At 38.6% G+C, this 13523-nt stretch overlaps 2 protein-coding genes across 2 annotated transcripts; one reads left to right on the plus strand and one right to left on the minus strand.

Moving 5' to 3' along the window:
* Positions 1-3477: 3477 nt before the first annotated feature.
* On the minus strand, positions 3478-4597 carry LOC108068256 (uncharacterized). Its single transcript, XM_070217479.1, has 4 exons — positions 4446-4597; positions 4246-4336; positions 4090-4182; positions 3478-4027 (listed from the first exon to the last, which is right to left on the minus strand). The coding sequence occupies exons 1-4, from the start codon at positions 4569-4571 to the stop codon at positions 3816-3818; spliced, it is 522 nt and encodes a 173-aa protein (XP_070073580.1). The 5' UTR covers positions 4572-4597; the 3' UTR covers positions 3478-3815.
* A 139-nt stretch (positions 4598-4736) lies between these two features.
* LOC123003245 (uncharacterized) lies at positions 4737-5368 on the plus strand. Its single transcript, XM_044395175.2, has one exon. It carries the CDS (start codon positions 5138-5140, stop codon positions 5306-5308), a length of 171 nt encoding a protein of 56 aa, XP_044251110.1. The 5' UTR covers positions 4737-5137; the 3' UTR covers positions 5309-5368.
* Positions 5369-13523: the final 8155 nt, after the last annotated feature.

The following is a 13523-nucleotide window of genomic DNA, read 5'->3' on the forward strand; positions in this document are numbered from 1 at the left end:
TATTTTATTATAATACATAGTATACTTGTTCAATCAGAATATAATTTTCTTGAAAGTATAATGTAATAAGTTTTTTAAATTTGTTTCCAAGACTAGAGTAGTTTAACTTCGGATATTTTATAGTTCTTTCCCACATTTGTAGGCTCTCTGTACAAACGATAGAGACAGCTGCACATTTAGTGGGAAAGGGTGGAAGATACTGGATGGAGGGACAAAATCATCACTCATCGCTGCTTGCACTGATTCCGCAGCTGCTGCTGCTGTTGCATCCGAGAAAATCCCCCAATGAATAGCAAGTTGCAAACTGCATTTGAATTGCAAACCCAAGTCCCCTCCCCGACGACCCCTCCTGTCAAGCAGCAACTACCCACATTAGTTTAGCATATGTTTTACATAACTGAGAGTCGGAACCGGAGGCTGGGACCACGGCAGTTCCCCAAAGCTGAACTGAATCCTCGGCTTATGCTCCACTTCTGGCTGTCTGAACTTTTCGGAATTTTCTTTTTCATTTTCATTATTTTGTCTTCATTTTTTTTACACAGAAAACTATAGTTCTGGTACAAAATCTAAAATTTATTACGTCAAATATAATGCCTAGCAATAGTAATATACATTTTTTGCACTTTTAAAATATTTATTTTTTCTATTTACTTATGAAATTAAAATCATATTTGCATTTTTAAACATTATATCGATGCATATGTACTAATAACGAATAACCTTAACCAATTAATGGTTGTAAATATAATATATTTGTCAGTGTAGCTCGGGACTTCCTGTTTGTCCTATCGCTAATCTCCACTACATCTTTCGGATCGAAATTCTAGTTTCGTTGCTGCTTCGACGGAATCAAAGATTGAGCGTTTCGGTGGTCCACGAAATGTACGCAGCTCAAAAACAAAATTTATTGAAATGGCAAAAGGAAGACCTTGATCTTTAGATTATCACATCAATAAATGGTTTTCGTTTTTTATTTCTTATAATTTTATTTTGTCGCAGTCGCTTAGCCGCTGCTCTTTTTTTGGCGGCGTCTTCAGCATCTCGTCTTCTACCTCTTGTTGTTCTTGTTCTTTGACGTGAAAGAAGCGAAAACGAAACCGAAATCGAAATGAAACGGAAACTGGTGGAACCAGTCGAACGGCAGATGAAAAAACGACATAAAACCAAACCCACTGAACTGACCAAACCAAAAGAACTTCTTCTTCGGCTAATTAAGAGTTTTGGTTAGCGCCAGCTAACTTGTATTCGAATTCGTTGATTTTGTTCTCGAAATCCAAGATCTCGGGCCATTAATTTAAATGCAACTCTATTAGGCGAGTCTTTGTGCATGAAGTCACAGTCGTCGCCCCATCTCGACTTGAAGATTGCTTCTCGCAAATGTATTCCACAAATGACGCTTACGTGATTACATAAAGACCCATAAAAAGTGATTTGAACTTGAAATCGCTAAATGCGTCATGCAATTGAAACAGAAACACAAAAAACGGCGCTTGTTAAAAAAAAGCGACTAGAGAAAATCACTGAAATCTGTGGAAATAAAAACGTACTAGCCATAAAATTGTTACAATGACAACGGACAGGCAATGGCTAAAACAACGCCAACAACAGCGCAGTTTGCCAGTAGATCAAATTGAATAACTGCTTTAGCTTTCAGCCTCTACAAAAACAACAACAGCAGTCAACTATATAGCAAGAAGATCAACAAAAGCAGGCAAAGTCGAAAAGAGCGCATCAATTAGGCTTATAACCATGTACATATATACCTCTCTCTATAGCGTATATAGTATAACATTCGTGTTCTTGACGATGTTGCTGCTGTCACTGCAATTGCTGTTGCTGTTGCTGCTGGCCTCTGTTAAACGACAATTGCTGCTGTCGTAACAGATGTTGCTGCTGCTGTTTTTGCAGATATTCTTACGGCTGCTGTGGCTTTTTGCCTATGCGAATTTTGCCATTTGGTTGTATGATATTGTGTTTCCCATTGCCGGAGGTCCTGATGTAGCTGCCTGTGACTTTTAGTGTTGCTACTTACTTGCTGTTGCAGATGTTGCTAATGTGGCTTTTGGTGTTGCATGTCTTGTTAGTATGACTTTTAAAGCATGTTTTAATTTGTTCATAAATTTATAATTTAAAAGTGGTTAACAATTGAACATTTCTATACATTTATTTAAAAGTTTTTAAGTTCTTAACTTTGGTTTTAAGCTACAATCTATTTACTTTTGAAGCTTTATTTACCTCCACAAAATTTTTCTGTTTTCTAAACGATTTTTTTTACTAGTAGTATTATCTAGATAAATGCAAATCTGTGATGTCTATGCAAATTCGTATCCAATCTCTTATGAAATAAAGAATTAATGGCCACCTCGTGCATGTAAATACCAAGTTCAATGAAAATGAAATGAAGAGGCCTTTGCACACCACATTACTCACCTGCTCAAGTGTGAAATGTAATTAGAAGACATGTTCCATCTGGCGATCAGATAACGAGCTTATGTCAGCCTCCATTCTGACTCACAAAACCCAGGGAGACTCTTGGCCAAGACAAATCCGACAACATTGTCAAACAAGATGCCTATCTCGAGAGCGTGCAATTCGAATTTGCAAGCTAACTCAGTTGATTTTGCCTTGGAAATGGCAAAACTCGTGCAATCTGTTCTGATTTTTGTTTGAAAATTCTCTTGAATTATTTGCAAGGACCAAATAAATTAACTAAAAAGCCTCACAGCAATTGAATTTCGCTTTCTATGGCAAACAAACGAAATGTCACTGTGGGTTAACTCAGTCGAGGAAGCCGCTTAGAGGCAAAACAAATTAGCAGCAAAATATGGCCAAATGGCAAGATGCAAATGCAAATTCAAATTCGAAAATTGGATTGTCCGGGCTTTGCTGTTTCTGCCCGGAGGCCAACTGTTGTTGCCGGAAGCGAAATTCTCATGTCCTGCGGACCCGAAATTCGCATGACAATGACAATTATCCGAGGCTAGTGACTATTATCCCAGCCCCTTGCGAAATGCTCGTGGGGACACGCCCACACAATGAGGGATAATTGTGAGTTACGCATACGCCAAGTGGGTCCCAGTATGGGTTTGATTTTATTGCCCACCGCCAGGACCCCAGAGCCAAAGCCAATTTGAGCCTGGCCCGAGCAATTTGGCAAGGGGAAGCCAAACAGGCGAACGGAAAAAAATGTGAAAATGAAAATGGGCAGAGACACACATTTTCGGATGCCCATAGAAATTTCCAAGTTTCCTTTTTTTTTGAGGGGGAATCCCCTTCGGTAAATTGAATTGAAGCGTCGCCAGAATGGGCAAGGCATCAATTCAATATCAGGAGGCTGTCTGCTCACCATATGCGTCTCTCTGCGTGCACAGGGAGAAAAAGTGTCTATAAATATATATTAGTGTAAAAATTATGTATGAAAATTTTTGTTATTCAAGCCTTAAAAACTTTAAATCGATTTATAAAGTTAAGTCTAAATTTCATATTAAATAAAAAATATATTTTTAGTGAGGCGAACACATTTAGTATTTTTCAATTTCTTCAAACACTCATTTTCTTTCGGTTTCGATATATGTATATAAGTGGGTTTCGGGAACAAGGACACGGGAATCAGCACAATTGGGTTCCTTGAAGGACCCGGCCCAATCAGTCGAGTGAAACTGTCGTTGGTAATTGATTTCGGTTGGCCCAGCCCGAACTAATTAAGTTATACGATTTCCTCTCCATCTTGGCAGCGCAGCTCCTGCAGTATTTGATTATGTTCTAATAATTAGCGATAGTTATGCAATTAATTCATGCTGTCATCGTCAACAACATCAATGATCCCAAACGTGTTTGTTTGGGGAATTGTATCGCCCGGGTCTTGGTTTAACATGGTAGTTCAATATGTACCACTCGAAGCAAAAAGCTTCCGTCTTGAGGTGCTCGAGTTTTTCGGTTGGGAATTTGATTGACTCGAGGAAATATATGGCCTTGTTTAGATTCTCAACCAATGGGGTCCGCGTGCGTGTTAAAATGCGCAATTTAACTGAAAATATTGGAGCAAAAACACTTTGGTGTTGAAAGTATTTCAGTACCTATTCTACTTACTATCATATTGCATGGTCAGATCATTGTATTTGCAGGCATATGTAACAGTGACGTTCTGGTAGTCCGTAAACAAGATGTTGGTTTTGAAATAGGCTTAGGGAGTATTTTAAAAATAATGAAACAAATAAGTGATATAAACCAATTTACAGGACTCACGACTATTTTGTACATTGTATGAGGCACAGCGACGCTGATAAACGGGCAAGTCCAGTGGTGTTGTAGCATAGGCAAACCAAACACCCAATAACTAGTTCAAAACCAAATACTTCTAGCAATAACCATAAACATTTAACTTAAATACTTACTCTTTTCTTGTTTACATTCTTCAAGGTCTTAACTTTGGGGCACTTACTTACTTCGAACGAAGTTATCAACGGCTTCTCCGTTCCCGTATGAAAAGCCTTGGTAACGTTACGTCCATTGGAATTTCCCACTACTAAGAGTAGAACAGTCAGTACTAAGCCTAAATAGATCAACCGCATTAGTATAGTTCTCCGTTCAAAGTAAATACTTTATTTTCCATCATTTGGTACGGTCTTAAAATTAATATAAGGGTCTTTGGCTTATTAACATGGGCTGGCTAATGAATTCGTTGCGGTTTTTAAAGCGACTACTCGGTTTTCCATCGCTGACAAAGTTTACGTGCTGCATTCGACCAAAGTTTTGGTTTTATTTGTTCAATTCATTCGACTTTTGTGCAGTATTGTTATTTTGTGAGGCAATTGCATAACGAATGACGGTATGACGCCTCACCGATATTGTTGTTTTGGATTCTTTTCACATGTACAATGTACATATTCCATCACGGAAACGTGCAGCGGAATCGGAAACGGGGCACGGACATTCGCAATTACACTCGCCCGTTGTCTGTCGATATATTAACTGGGTCCGTGCAATTTCTGTTCCAGCGATTTACATCTGCATTTGCATCGGCTGCTGCTGCTGCTGATGCGATTATGTCATCGCCAATTGGTTCACTGATTCGACAAGGTTCCGATGTGTCTTGGTCTCGGGCCTCGAGTTGTAAATAGTTATTTTAGTCGGCGGAATGATTCTATCGCTGCGTCCTGCCTTCCTCTGGCTAGTAATGCTGCTGCTCCTGATGGAACTGGTTGAGGTGTGGTCCTCTTGCTGTGCCTGTCCAGCAACCCGCTGCAAAATCCCACAGTGGCCCTGCTGCAATAAGAAGTCCAAGTGGTACCATTCAGTTTTCGGTTGAGAAGTGAAGATGGTAAATAAAATATTTCTCTAAATTGAAATTAAATATATTTGAAAAATCTCTTGTCGAAGTTAAATCAATCATTATAAATAACACCCTATGATTGCTACACCGTTTTTCTCCCACCCACGTAATTTAATTTAAAATGCCATATTGCGTATTGCTCTCTTTCTACGAGAGAATCTACTAGAGAATCCGCTCAAATTTACCAGTATTGCATGGGAAAAACAGTAAACGTATAAATACCAAAAATTTACCATGCGCATATCGATTTGATACCGTCGTGTTTATTTTGTTTAATAAACTAACATGCAGTTTATCACCAATATCCCCAAATATTTTATACAGTTAAGCCAGTAAAGTAAAGTTACCTTATCCATTATCAATATGACCATATTTTAAGAACCTTTTAAAATCTCTTTAACTTTCATGGCGGCAAAGTGCTTGCCTTCAAGCATGAACGCTCTACTTTTAGGGGCATTAAACAGCATAATTTATTTATTTTCAATTAAAATCTGTTCAGACTCATCGCCTGCTGCGCCTGCTACTCCTGCTGCGGAATTTTCGCGCTTACGGAGAAGCTCTCATTTTTGGTCAATTTTGCGCAACAATTATGTGAGCCCACGAACTTTAGCCCCGCTTTTTCCACCCTCCCACAGTCGCCCCGCAACTTGACTGCTCGACAACGTCAAATGATTTATTCAATTTGTGCTATGAAGCGTAAACTTTTTGTTTGCTCGTTGGCTGCGGAAGTTCGCTGTGCGAATCAATCGCGGCAGTCGGGGATTCTCCTGCCCCCGGGAACCGCAATTTAAATAGTTTTTCCACATGACAATGACCGAGATATACATTCCCTGGCCCAGGAGGTCAAACTGGATTTGAATATTTAACCTGATGCATTGCTGCGGTTAATAGTGATAGAAAGGATATATAGTGGATAAATCCAACCAATTATAATTACAATCGGGTTGCTCTGCCAGATAAAATGTTCAACATTATTGCACTTTGCAGCTTCATTTGTTTACGACTGCTGTTCTTCGGTTTTCCACTCCTCCGGAGGTTCCCTTTATTTTACGACAGTTGGGCAAAAAAGTTTTCTTTTTACAGCGTTATTAAGTTAATTACTTTGACGTCGAAGTGCGGAACTCGGACGGGTGTTTATGGAATGCCGGCCTGCAGACTCATACACCCAGAAAAATTGAGAACGAAAAAAATCAACATCGATCGATCTTGATTTTAGTATTCGTATTCTCACTTTTTTCTTCTTGATATCAAGATGAAAGCAGTGTTGATTCTAGTATTCCCAGTCAAAGTCAATCTCAGTTTTTATGTTGTGGAAGAGGGACGTGAGGAAAAGACATCGAAAAAATGAGAGGAAAAGGGCGGAGAGGCCGAATTCCTCTCTTGTAGCTATCGGGCAGTCATGCTTCATGATATCGGTAGCCTAGGGGACTAAAGCGTGCGGATTATATGTTTTGTAAGCGTATAGTCGGAAGTGTGTGTTCAGTCCCGCGTCGAGGCGGAAATTCTTTGCGTTTTTTTTTTTTTACTCATTAATATTTATATTTAATACAAATTAGGATTTTGTTAATCTAACACACATAAATGGCTTAATAAGAGTAAAAACCAAGAACCCAAGAGAACAAAATGTGATTGAACTTTGTACAGCGCCTCATGTGATGCTTCCATGGCGCAGCTGGTAGAGTGTTTGACTGCAAACTGTGAGGCAACGGGTTCGATTCCCACGACCGACCAAAGGTGTTTTTTCCAAGATAGTAAGTTATTTGAATTTTATATTTATCATTTGTTAATTATAATAATTATAATAATTTCAGTTATTGTTTCAGTTAAAATTTGAAACTAAATGTGTTCTTATATACGAACATAGTATAGTGTGACGTCATCCATGTGTTTAAATAAAGGAAAGAAAAATAAGTTGAGAAACGGGGGGAACCAACAACAACACCGACGGGGACAGGAGGGGGTGCAAGAGGCAAAATTCCCGATTCCTCAATTATTTTTTTTCTTCTTCTTATTCAATTTGTATCTTAAAATCGACATCGATTCGATGTTGAAACCGAGAAGACGTCATCTCGATATCGATAGCACACATACTCAAAAACCATTCTCAAAACCGAGATGACATCGATGTTGATTTTAGTATTTTCGATCTCGGCTAGGTTTTGTGATCGAAAATACTAAAATCAACATCGATGAGAACGGTTTTTTTTCTCGGTGTAATTAATAAGCATTTAGTTGGACACACCTCGAGGCGCCAATGATGTTGTCAAAAAGCGTGAGCTGTTAAAAAGTATATTTCATATTTGATTTTTATGATGCATTTCGCACGCCCCTCAATTGAAGGGCGAACGTGCCTGCCACTCGATGATTTCACCAGCCTTCAGCAGAAGAGCACGACGAAGAGAACTGCGGCAGACGGAGAAGAGAAAACCTCGGCGATGGGAAAAGTGAAACCGTAATTGGTGAGGAGTCTGGAATTACTTGAGTTATGGCTGAGGGCTCTTATTGGGATCGAACGCGCTAATTTGATGATAAGATAAATCGGGGAGACAGAGCTAAATCTTGAGGAAATCGTTTTACTAAAAGCATTTCAGAAAGATGTTGGCAGGCTGAGATATCTTTGTGATTGGTAAAAAAATTATAAATACATTGATAGGGATCTTAATTAAGGTATTTTAAAATATATAATGCAATTCTTATACGAAAATTTCACAAAAAGTTGCAATAAAACCTGGTTGATAAGTAAATCCATCCGTACACCAAAAAATGATATTGCTAAGCTAAAATAACTTAGAATAAAGTAAATCCCTGAAGGTAAGATTTATCAAGATTCTTTTATTTCGAGAATCTGTTTCAAATTTCCCAAAATGCGTAAAAAAAAATAAAAAAGAATTCGTTAGCAGTGCCCGGCAGACATGCGCCTGTCTGTCAAAGTATCGCAAAATGTGTTGCTCATATAAATTTCATTTATGCCAGTTAAATTAATTACTGTCAACACATGCGAGGCGGCAGCTCCACCAAAAGCACCACTACCACCACCACCAACATCGTCGTCAAGAAGAGGAGCAGCCACAGCAAAAACAATTGCCAATCAGCCACAGAAACTAAAGCAGGCCAAGCGTCCAACCAAAAGTCCAAAAACAACGCTGAAAACTTGGACGCAGAGTGCTGCGAGAGTCGAGCGTGTTGCGAACATAAACACAAAGTCATAAAGTTTTTACACAAAAACATTTAATTTTATTGCATTTTTGGGCAGCAGCCAGACCCCAGACCCCCAGACCCCCTTCCGAATCTGAAACCAGACGACGTCGTGAACAATGCACCACCCAAAAGCGGGGTGGAGGCCGTCCATAAGGCGGACGGTGGGAGGTGGGTGGGCGTGCTTCGATGGGAGAGCATGGTCTGCTGGCCAGGCCAACTTAATTTGCCGCAAATCGAGCAAAACTACAGCAAACAGAAGCGCTCGGGAGAAGCGGACCGAACATCGCACACAATTTTCGGCAGGACAGGCATGTTATTTTAAAAGCTTGAAAACATAGGGGTAACGTAGAATAAAAGAAGAATATGTGGAGCAAATGCTTTTGATTATGCTGCGTTAGTATAGAGAAAAATAAAATATTTGCAATATTAGCTAGTAAGAAAAATTTATAAGTAAACAATAATCAAAATATAAATTAAATATAAATAAAAAAAAAAATTGAATGAGTAATGTCACTAAACATTTGTTATCCGGAATAATTAATAATACGACTACCATGCGCGGATCCACGGACCGACTCGGGTGAAAAATAAAAGAAATATTGGTATTCAAAAAGTAGGCAACAACAAATTTGTTCTGATATCACCCCCCACAATAAAATCCTATATTCGCCTCTGGTGAATACTGATTTTTATCCCAAATATATAAAATAAAATAAATTAAATTAAATTATAATGTAACTTCTTATTTTACATTCACTTCCGGTGAAAAATGAAAGGAAATTTGGTACTCAAAAGGTTTGCAACAAAAAATTTGTTTTGATATCACCCCCACAACAAAATCCTAATTTTGCCCCTGGTGACTAATGATTTGTATCCCAAATAAATGTTAAACTATAATGTAACTTCTTATTTTATATCCACTAAGGTTGAAAAATAAAAGAAATTTGGGTATTCAAAAAGTATGCAATAAAAATGTTTTCTGAAAACTCCCCGCAGAATTATTTGTTATTACAATTTTGGTACTCAGTAATAAAGCTCTTGTCTAATTTTTCAGTATTAAAGTTCTGGTCTAATTTTGCGAAAACCATGTTAGTTTCCATTTGCAGTTGGCTAGATTGATGTTGCCTTTGCTTCCCTCGCTCGAATTCTTCCCACATGGCTCGTGTGGCAGGCGCGGTTGACGTCAGCAGCATTCAGCAGCAAAATCGCCCAAAAAACCAAAACACAATGTCGACATGCATCTGCAGTTGTTTAGACAACTTCTTGTCTTGGGACTCGCAACTGAAACGAGAAACCACAAAATCAGCGTTGCGAGCAGTCACACTGAAAAATGGGCCAAGCAAAGTTCTTTTCAATTTCGTCTGGAGGTTTCGCTATTTTTCCTCCTTTTCCCAGAAACCTCCTCGCCCAAAAACCATATCATTTTTGGCATGTGCCTAAAGTGCAGCATTAAAATAAGAATTATGCGGCAGACGGCAAACTGCAGACCGCAAAATGCAAAATGCAGCACGAAAAGAGAGAAGTAAAAACGTCCAGCGTGCGTATACGTAATGTGCATTAACATCAACAAGTGTTGAGGAAAATTCGCGTAGATTTGTGGGTCTTTATGGGCGGAGGAGACGGTTGGAAATTGTGTGCTTGCTGCAAATGGGAAGAGTGCCAACAACAATTTTTTGGTCGATCCCATTTCTAAATGATTTTCAATGCAGGGCCTTCGAGAGTTTGTTTGAATGTTTGAAATGATGATGATGGCAATGATTATCATGGCGGTGATTACTGTACTAAGTGGGGATTGTGGCTAACTCTGTTTGGTTGCATCTCACGTATGAACCGATGAGACAAACATGTACAGAAATATATAATCAATTGTTTACTGGGCTTTACTAACACATAAATGTTATCTTTATTATATTTTAGTAATTTCTTAATTAAACGATTTTAATTTCAATAATGTCTTTATTTAACTTTTAAATAGGCGTGTTGTTTGGCTAAATTGATAGAAATTAAGACAACAGACTTTTTAGATTTAAATTAATAATCATAAAAATAATGAAATTGTTCACGTTACTTTTAATTTAAGGCACTATTCTATCTATAGCTTCCAATGGAAGGTCCTTCGAAATCCCTACCATATGTTTCTCATTTCTTTAGTTGCAGACCAACCCCTCCTGAAGGCAACTGTCAGTGTCAGTGTCGGATGAACAACAATAAAGACATTTACATATGGCGAGGGGTGTCTGCTTAGACATAAGACCTGGAGCCCAACCCCCTGAATCCAACCCCCAATCCCTCCCACTCCGGCAGGCGGCAATTCAAGGGCAACCTAAACATACCAATTTACGTAGGTCGGGAGTATAGAGATTTGGACGGCGATAAAAGCATCCGGGACATGGCCCGCGACCTCTGACCGCCGCCCTTCTGGCCACGCCCCCTGGCCTGGGCTGAGGGCTCAAGGCTCCTGGCCCGTGCCCCATGGCATATGTCTGCGATGCTCATTAAGGGCGCACAGCGTGGCGTGGCTAATGTGACAACAACGTGCGGATGGGGGGTAGACAGCCCCGCGGGGATTTTCATTTGACTTTGCAGTCAGTGGCCACCATTTTTCCATTTCTTACCCGGTATTCGTCACGGACAAGGGTATCTAGTATATTTTAGAAAAGAATAAACAAAAAATCTTTACAAAATAAAACAAAAAGTTCAGTCCTATCTACTTATATTTATTAAAGGAAAGCCTCATATTTTCTATACGAAAGATCTTAATAAGTATTTAAAGTTGAATTTAAAACTGTATCAGTAATTTAGTAACAAGAACAAGAAATAAAATCTTTTCCAGATTATATTTAAAATTTTAAATGACTAATGTAAAATATAAGAGAACTTTCTGCAAATTCTGGATCAAGTAAATATTATATCCGAAACAAATCTTTTAAAGTCATTATGCATAACATTGGGTGCCAGGTATCTTAAAGTCGGCAAACACCACCAAATCCTTCTTCTGGTTTTCCTCAACTGCTTTGTTGTTTTTACTTAGGCTGACGACGATGGGGACAAGTTATTTGTTTTAGAAAGGAGTTGGTGGGATAAGGGTGGCAAAAAAATGGGGGAAAAGAATGGGAAGGGAGTCAGGAGGCCGGTTTCGGCCTTTCAACTTTTATTCTTTTTCCGTCGCTTTTATTGTTCTGTTTTCACTGCGGTAGTCAGTGTTGTTGCTGCTGCTGTTTTGGGTAATTCAATTTACTGCCACAATTTTCATTTGTGCAAATTTCAAATGACTCGAGGATATACATAGTATGTATATACATATATAGATGGTATGGCAGCGTCCAGTTCTTGGGTGTCCGCCCGGGAAGCATTTCATGCACAATTTGTTGGGTCTTTTATTTTTATTTCGCCGCATTGTGAAAAATTTGCCTTGGCGCTGGCTGTTTCAGTTACTTGATTTCCCCCTCTGGAATCTCAAATACTTTGTGACTTTTGGGTCGAGCCAATTTTGTTTTGTGCTCCGCCTGAAGGTGCTTCGATTTTCATTTCCTATCAATGTTACTTCTTCATCAAGATGGTTTTAATAATAATTTTTAAGAAACTTTTCTTCATTCCCCATTATGGTTTCCTTTAAACCAACTTAGTTTTAAATATTCGGAGCTTCTAGAGCTAATCTGTAATGTTAAATAGAATCTAAGAGAAAACAACGATTAGAAATGATTTCAAGAGAAAATCATCCGTGACTCTCTTTGCTAATCCTCTCTTTGGTTTTCCTTACTTTTTTCTTTTTTTGTCACTTAAGCTAGCAGATAATGTTATGTCTCTGGAATATTAGACACACTTATCGCACTTATAGAAAGAAGACAGACGGAAGATTAAACGATGTCTGCTTCACTTTTAGTAGCTGGTAAATGTAGTTACACAAAAACATGTGAAGTTAACGTGTTGATGGGTGATAAAGTCTATTTTTAATTTTAATTATTTTTAGCTGTGTTAAGTACAGCTATAATTAAGTGGCTTAAATAAGTAACTTACATGTGATAAGTTGATAGTTTTTGGTAAATGGTTTCTATCTTTTTCAATAACCAATATTTGTTAGAAATAACTAAGCTAAGGAAAGAATAAGTTCAAACTTAATAATTTCAAGCCAAAGGAATAAGTTCAATGTAATCTCACAAACTTGTTTGAAATGCAATGTAAAATATCTTCGTACCATCAAAAAAATGTCCTTCTTGGCCTTCTGTTAAATTCTCTTAAGCTACAACCCACCCTCAATTCTCTTTCGCTGTTATCCTGTCTGTTAAAACTAGGACCATCGAACTGTTAGGGTTATTGGCCGCTGTTAAGGACCCTGCCTCAACTCCACATCCTTGTCGTTCCGACAGCTCAGCAGTTCGGGCAAATGGTGTAGAAAATTTTAATACTCCCAAGAGAGACATTCGGGACTTTGGCTGTCTGGACAGTTCTTGGCTAAACGTGTCCAAGCGAAAGCCGTTTTCAATGGCCGATTGAAGGCAGCCAACAATCCGTGAATGACATTGTTGCATCAATCATGTCGAGAAAGTACATGCCAATTTTAACCCTTCTCTGGGTTTGGCCTCCAAATAAGCTTGTGATTAATGGAAAGAACAATGACAAGGGTTGGTCTTAAACTTGCGAAATTAAAACAAATGGCTCAGAGATTGCATTTCATGGCCAGAACCGGCTGAATTCATTAATAGTGTTTGCAGTTTAATTCCTAGACGACATTTTTTCATTGCCTTTGTCTGTGTTCAAACAAATGGCTAGCGCAGCACTTTTGGCAGCCATTCAAAATGGCCAGCAATTATTTGATATTTGATTTCGCCTTTCGGCTCGCCCCTTTGGATTCTCTGGCGCTTCTGTCCACGCTGCGTATTCGTAATGGATGTAACAACATTTTAGTCGAAACCCCAAACACGCCTTGACAATTTCCTTTCTCAATTCAACCGAATTTTCAACAATATTTCAATGCCACTGCATGTATCTGTAG

This window comes from Drosophila takahashii, chromosome 2L (genome assembly GCF_030179915.1).
Source record: "Drosophila takahashii strain IR98-3 E-12201 chromosome 2L, DtakHiC1v2, whole genome shotgun sequence".
Lineage (NCBI taxonomy): Eukaryota > Metazoa > Arthropoda > Insecta > Diptera > Drosophilidae > Drosophila > Drosophila takahashii.

Coding starts and splice junctions, on each gene's coding strand:
- LOC108068256 (XM_070217479.1), bottom strand. CDS start 4,571: ATGCGGTTGATCTATTTAGGCTTAGTACTGACTGTTCTACTCTTAGTA. Junction 4,337..4,445: donor CGTTGATAACTTCGTTCGAA/GTAAGTAAGTGC, acceptor GTTTTGAACTAG/TTATTGGGTGTTTGGTTTGC. Junction 4,028..4,089: donor TCTGACCATGCAATATGATA/GTAAGTAGAATA, acceptor CAATATTTTCAG/TTAAATTGCGCATTTTAACA.
- LOC123003245 (XM_044395175.2), top strand. CDS start 5,138: ATGATTCTATCGCTGCGTCCTGCCTTCCTCTGGCTAGTAATGCTGCTG.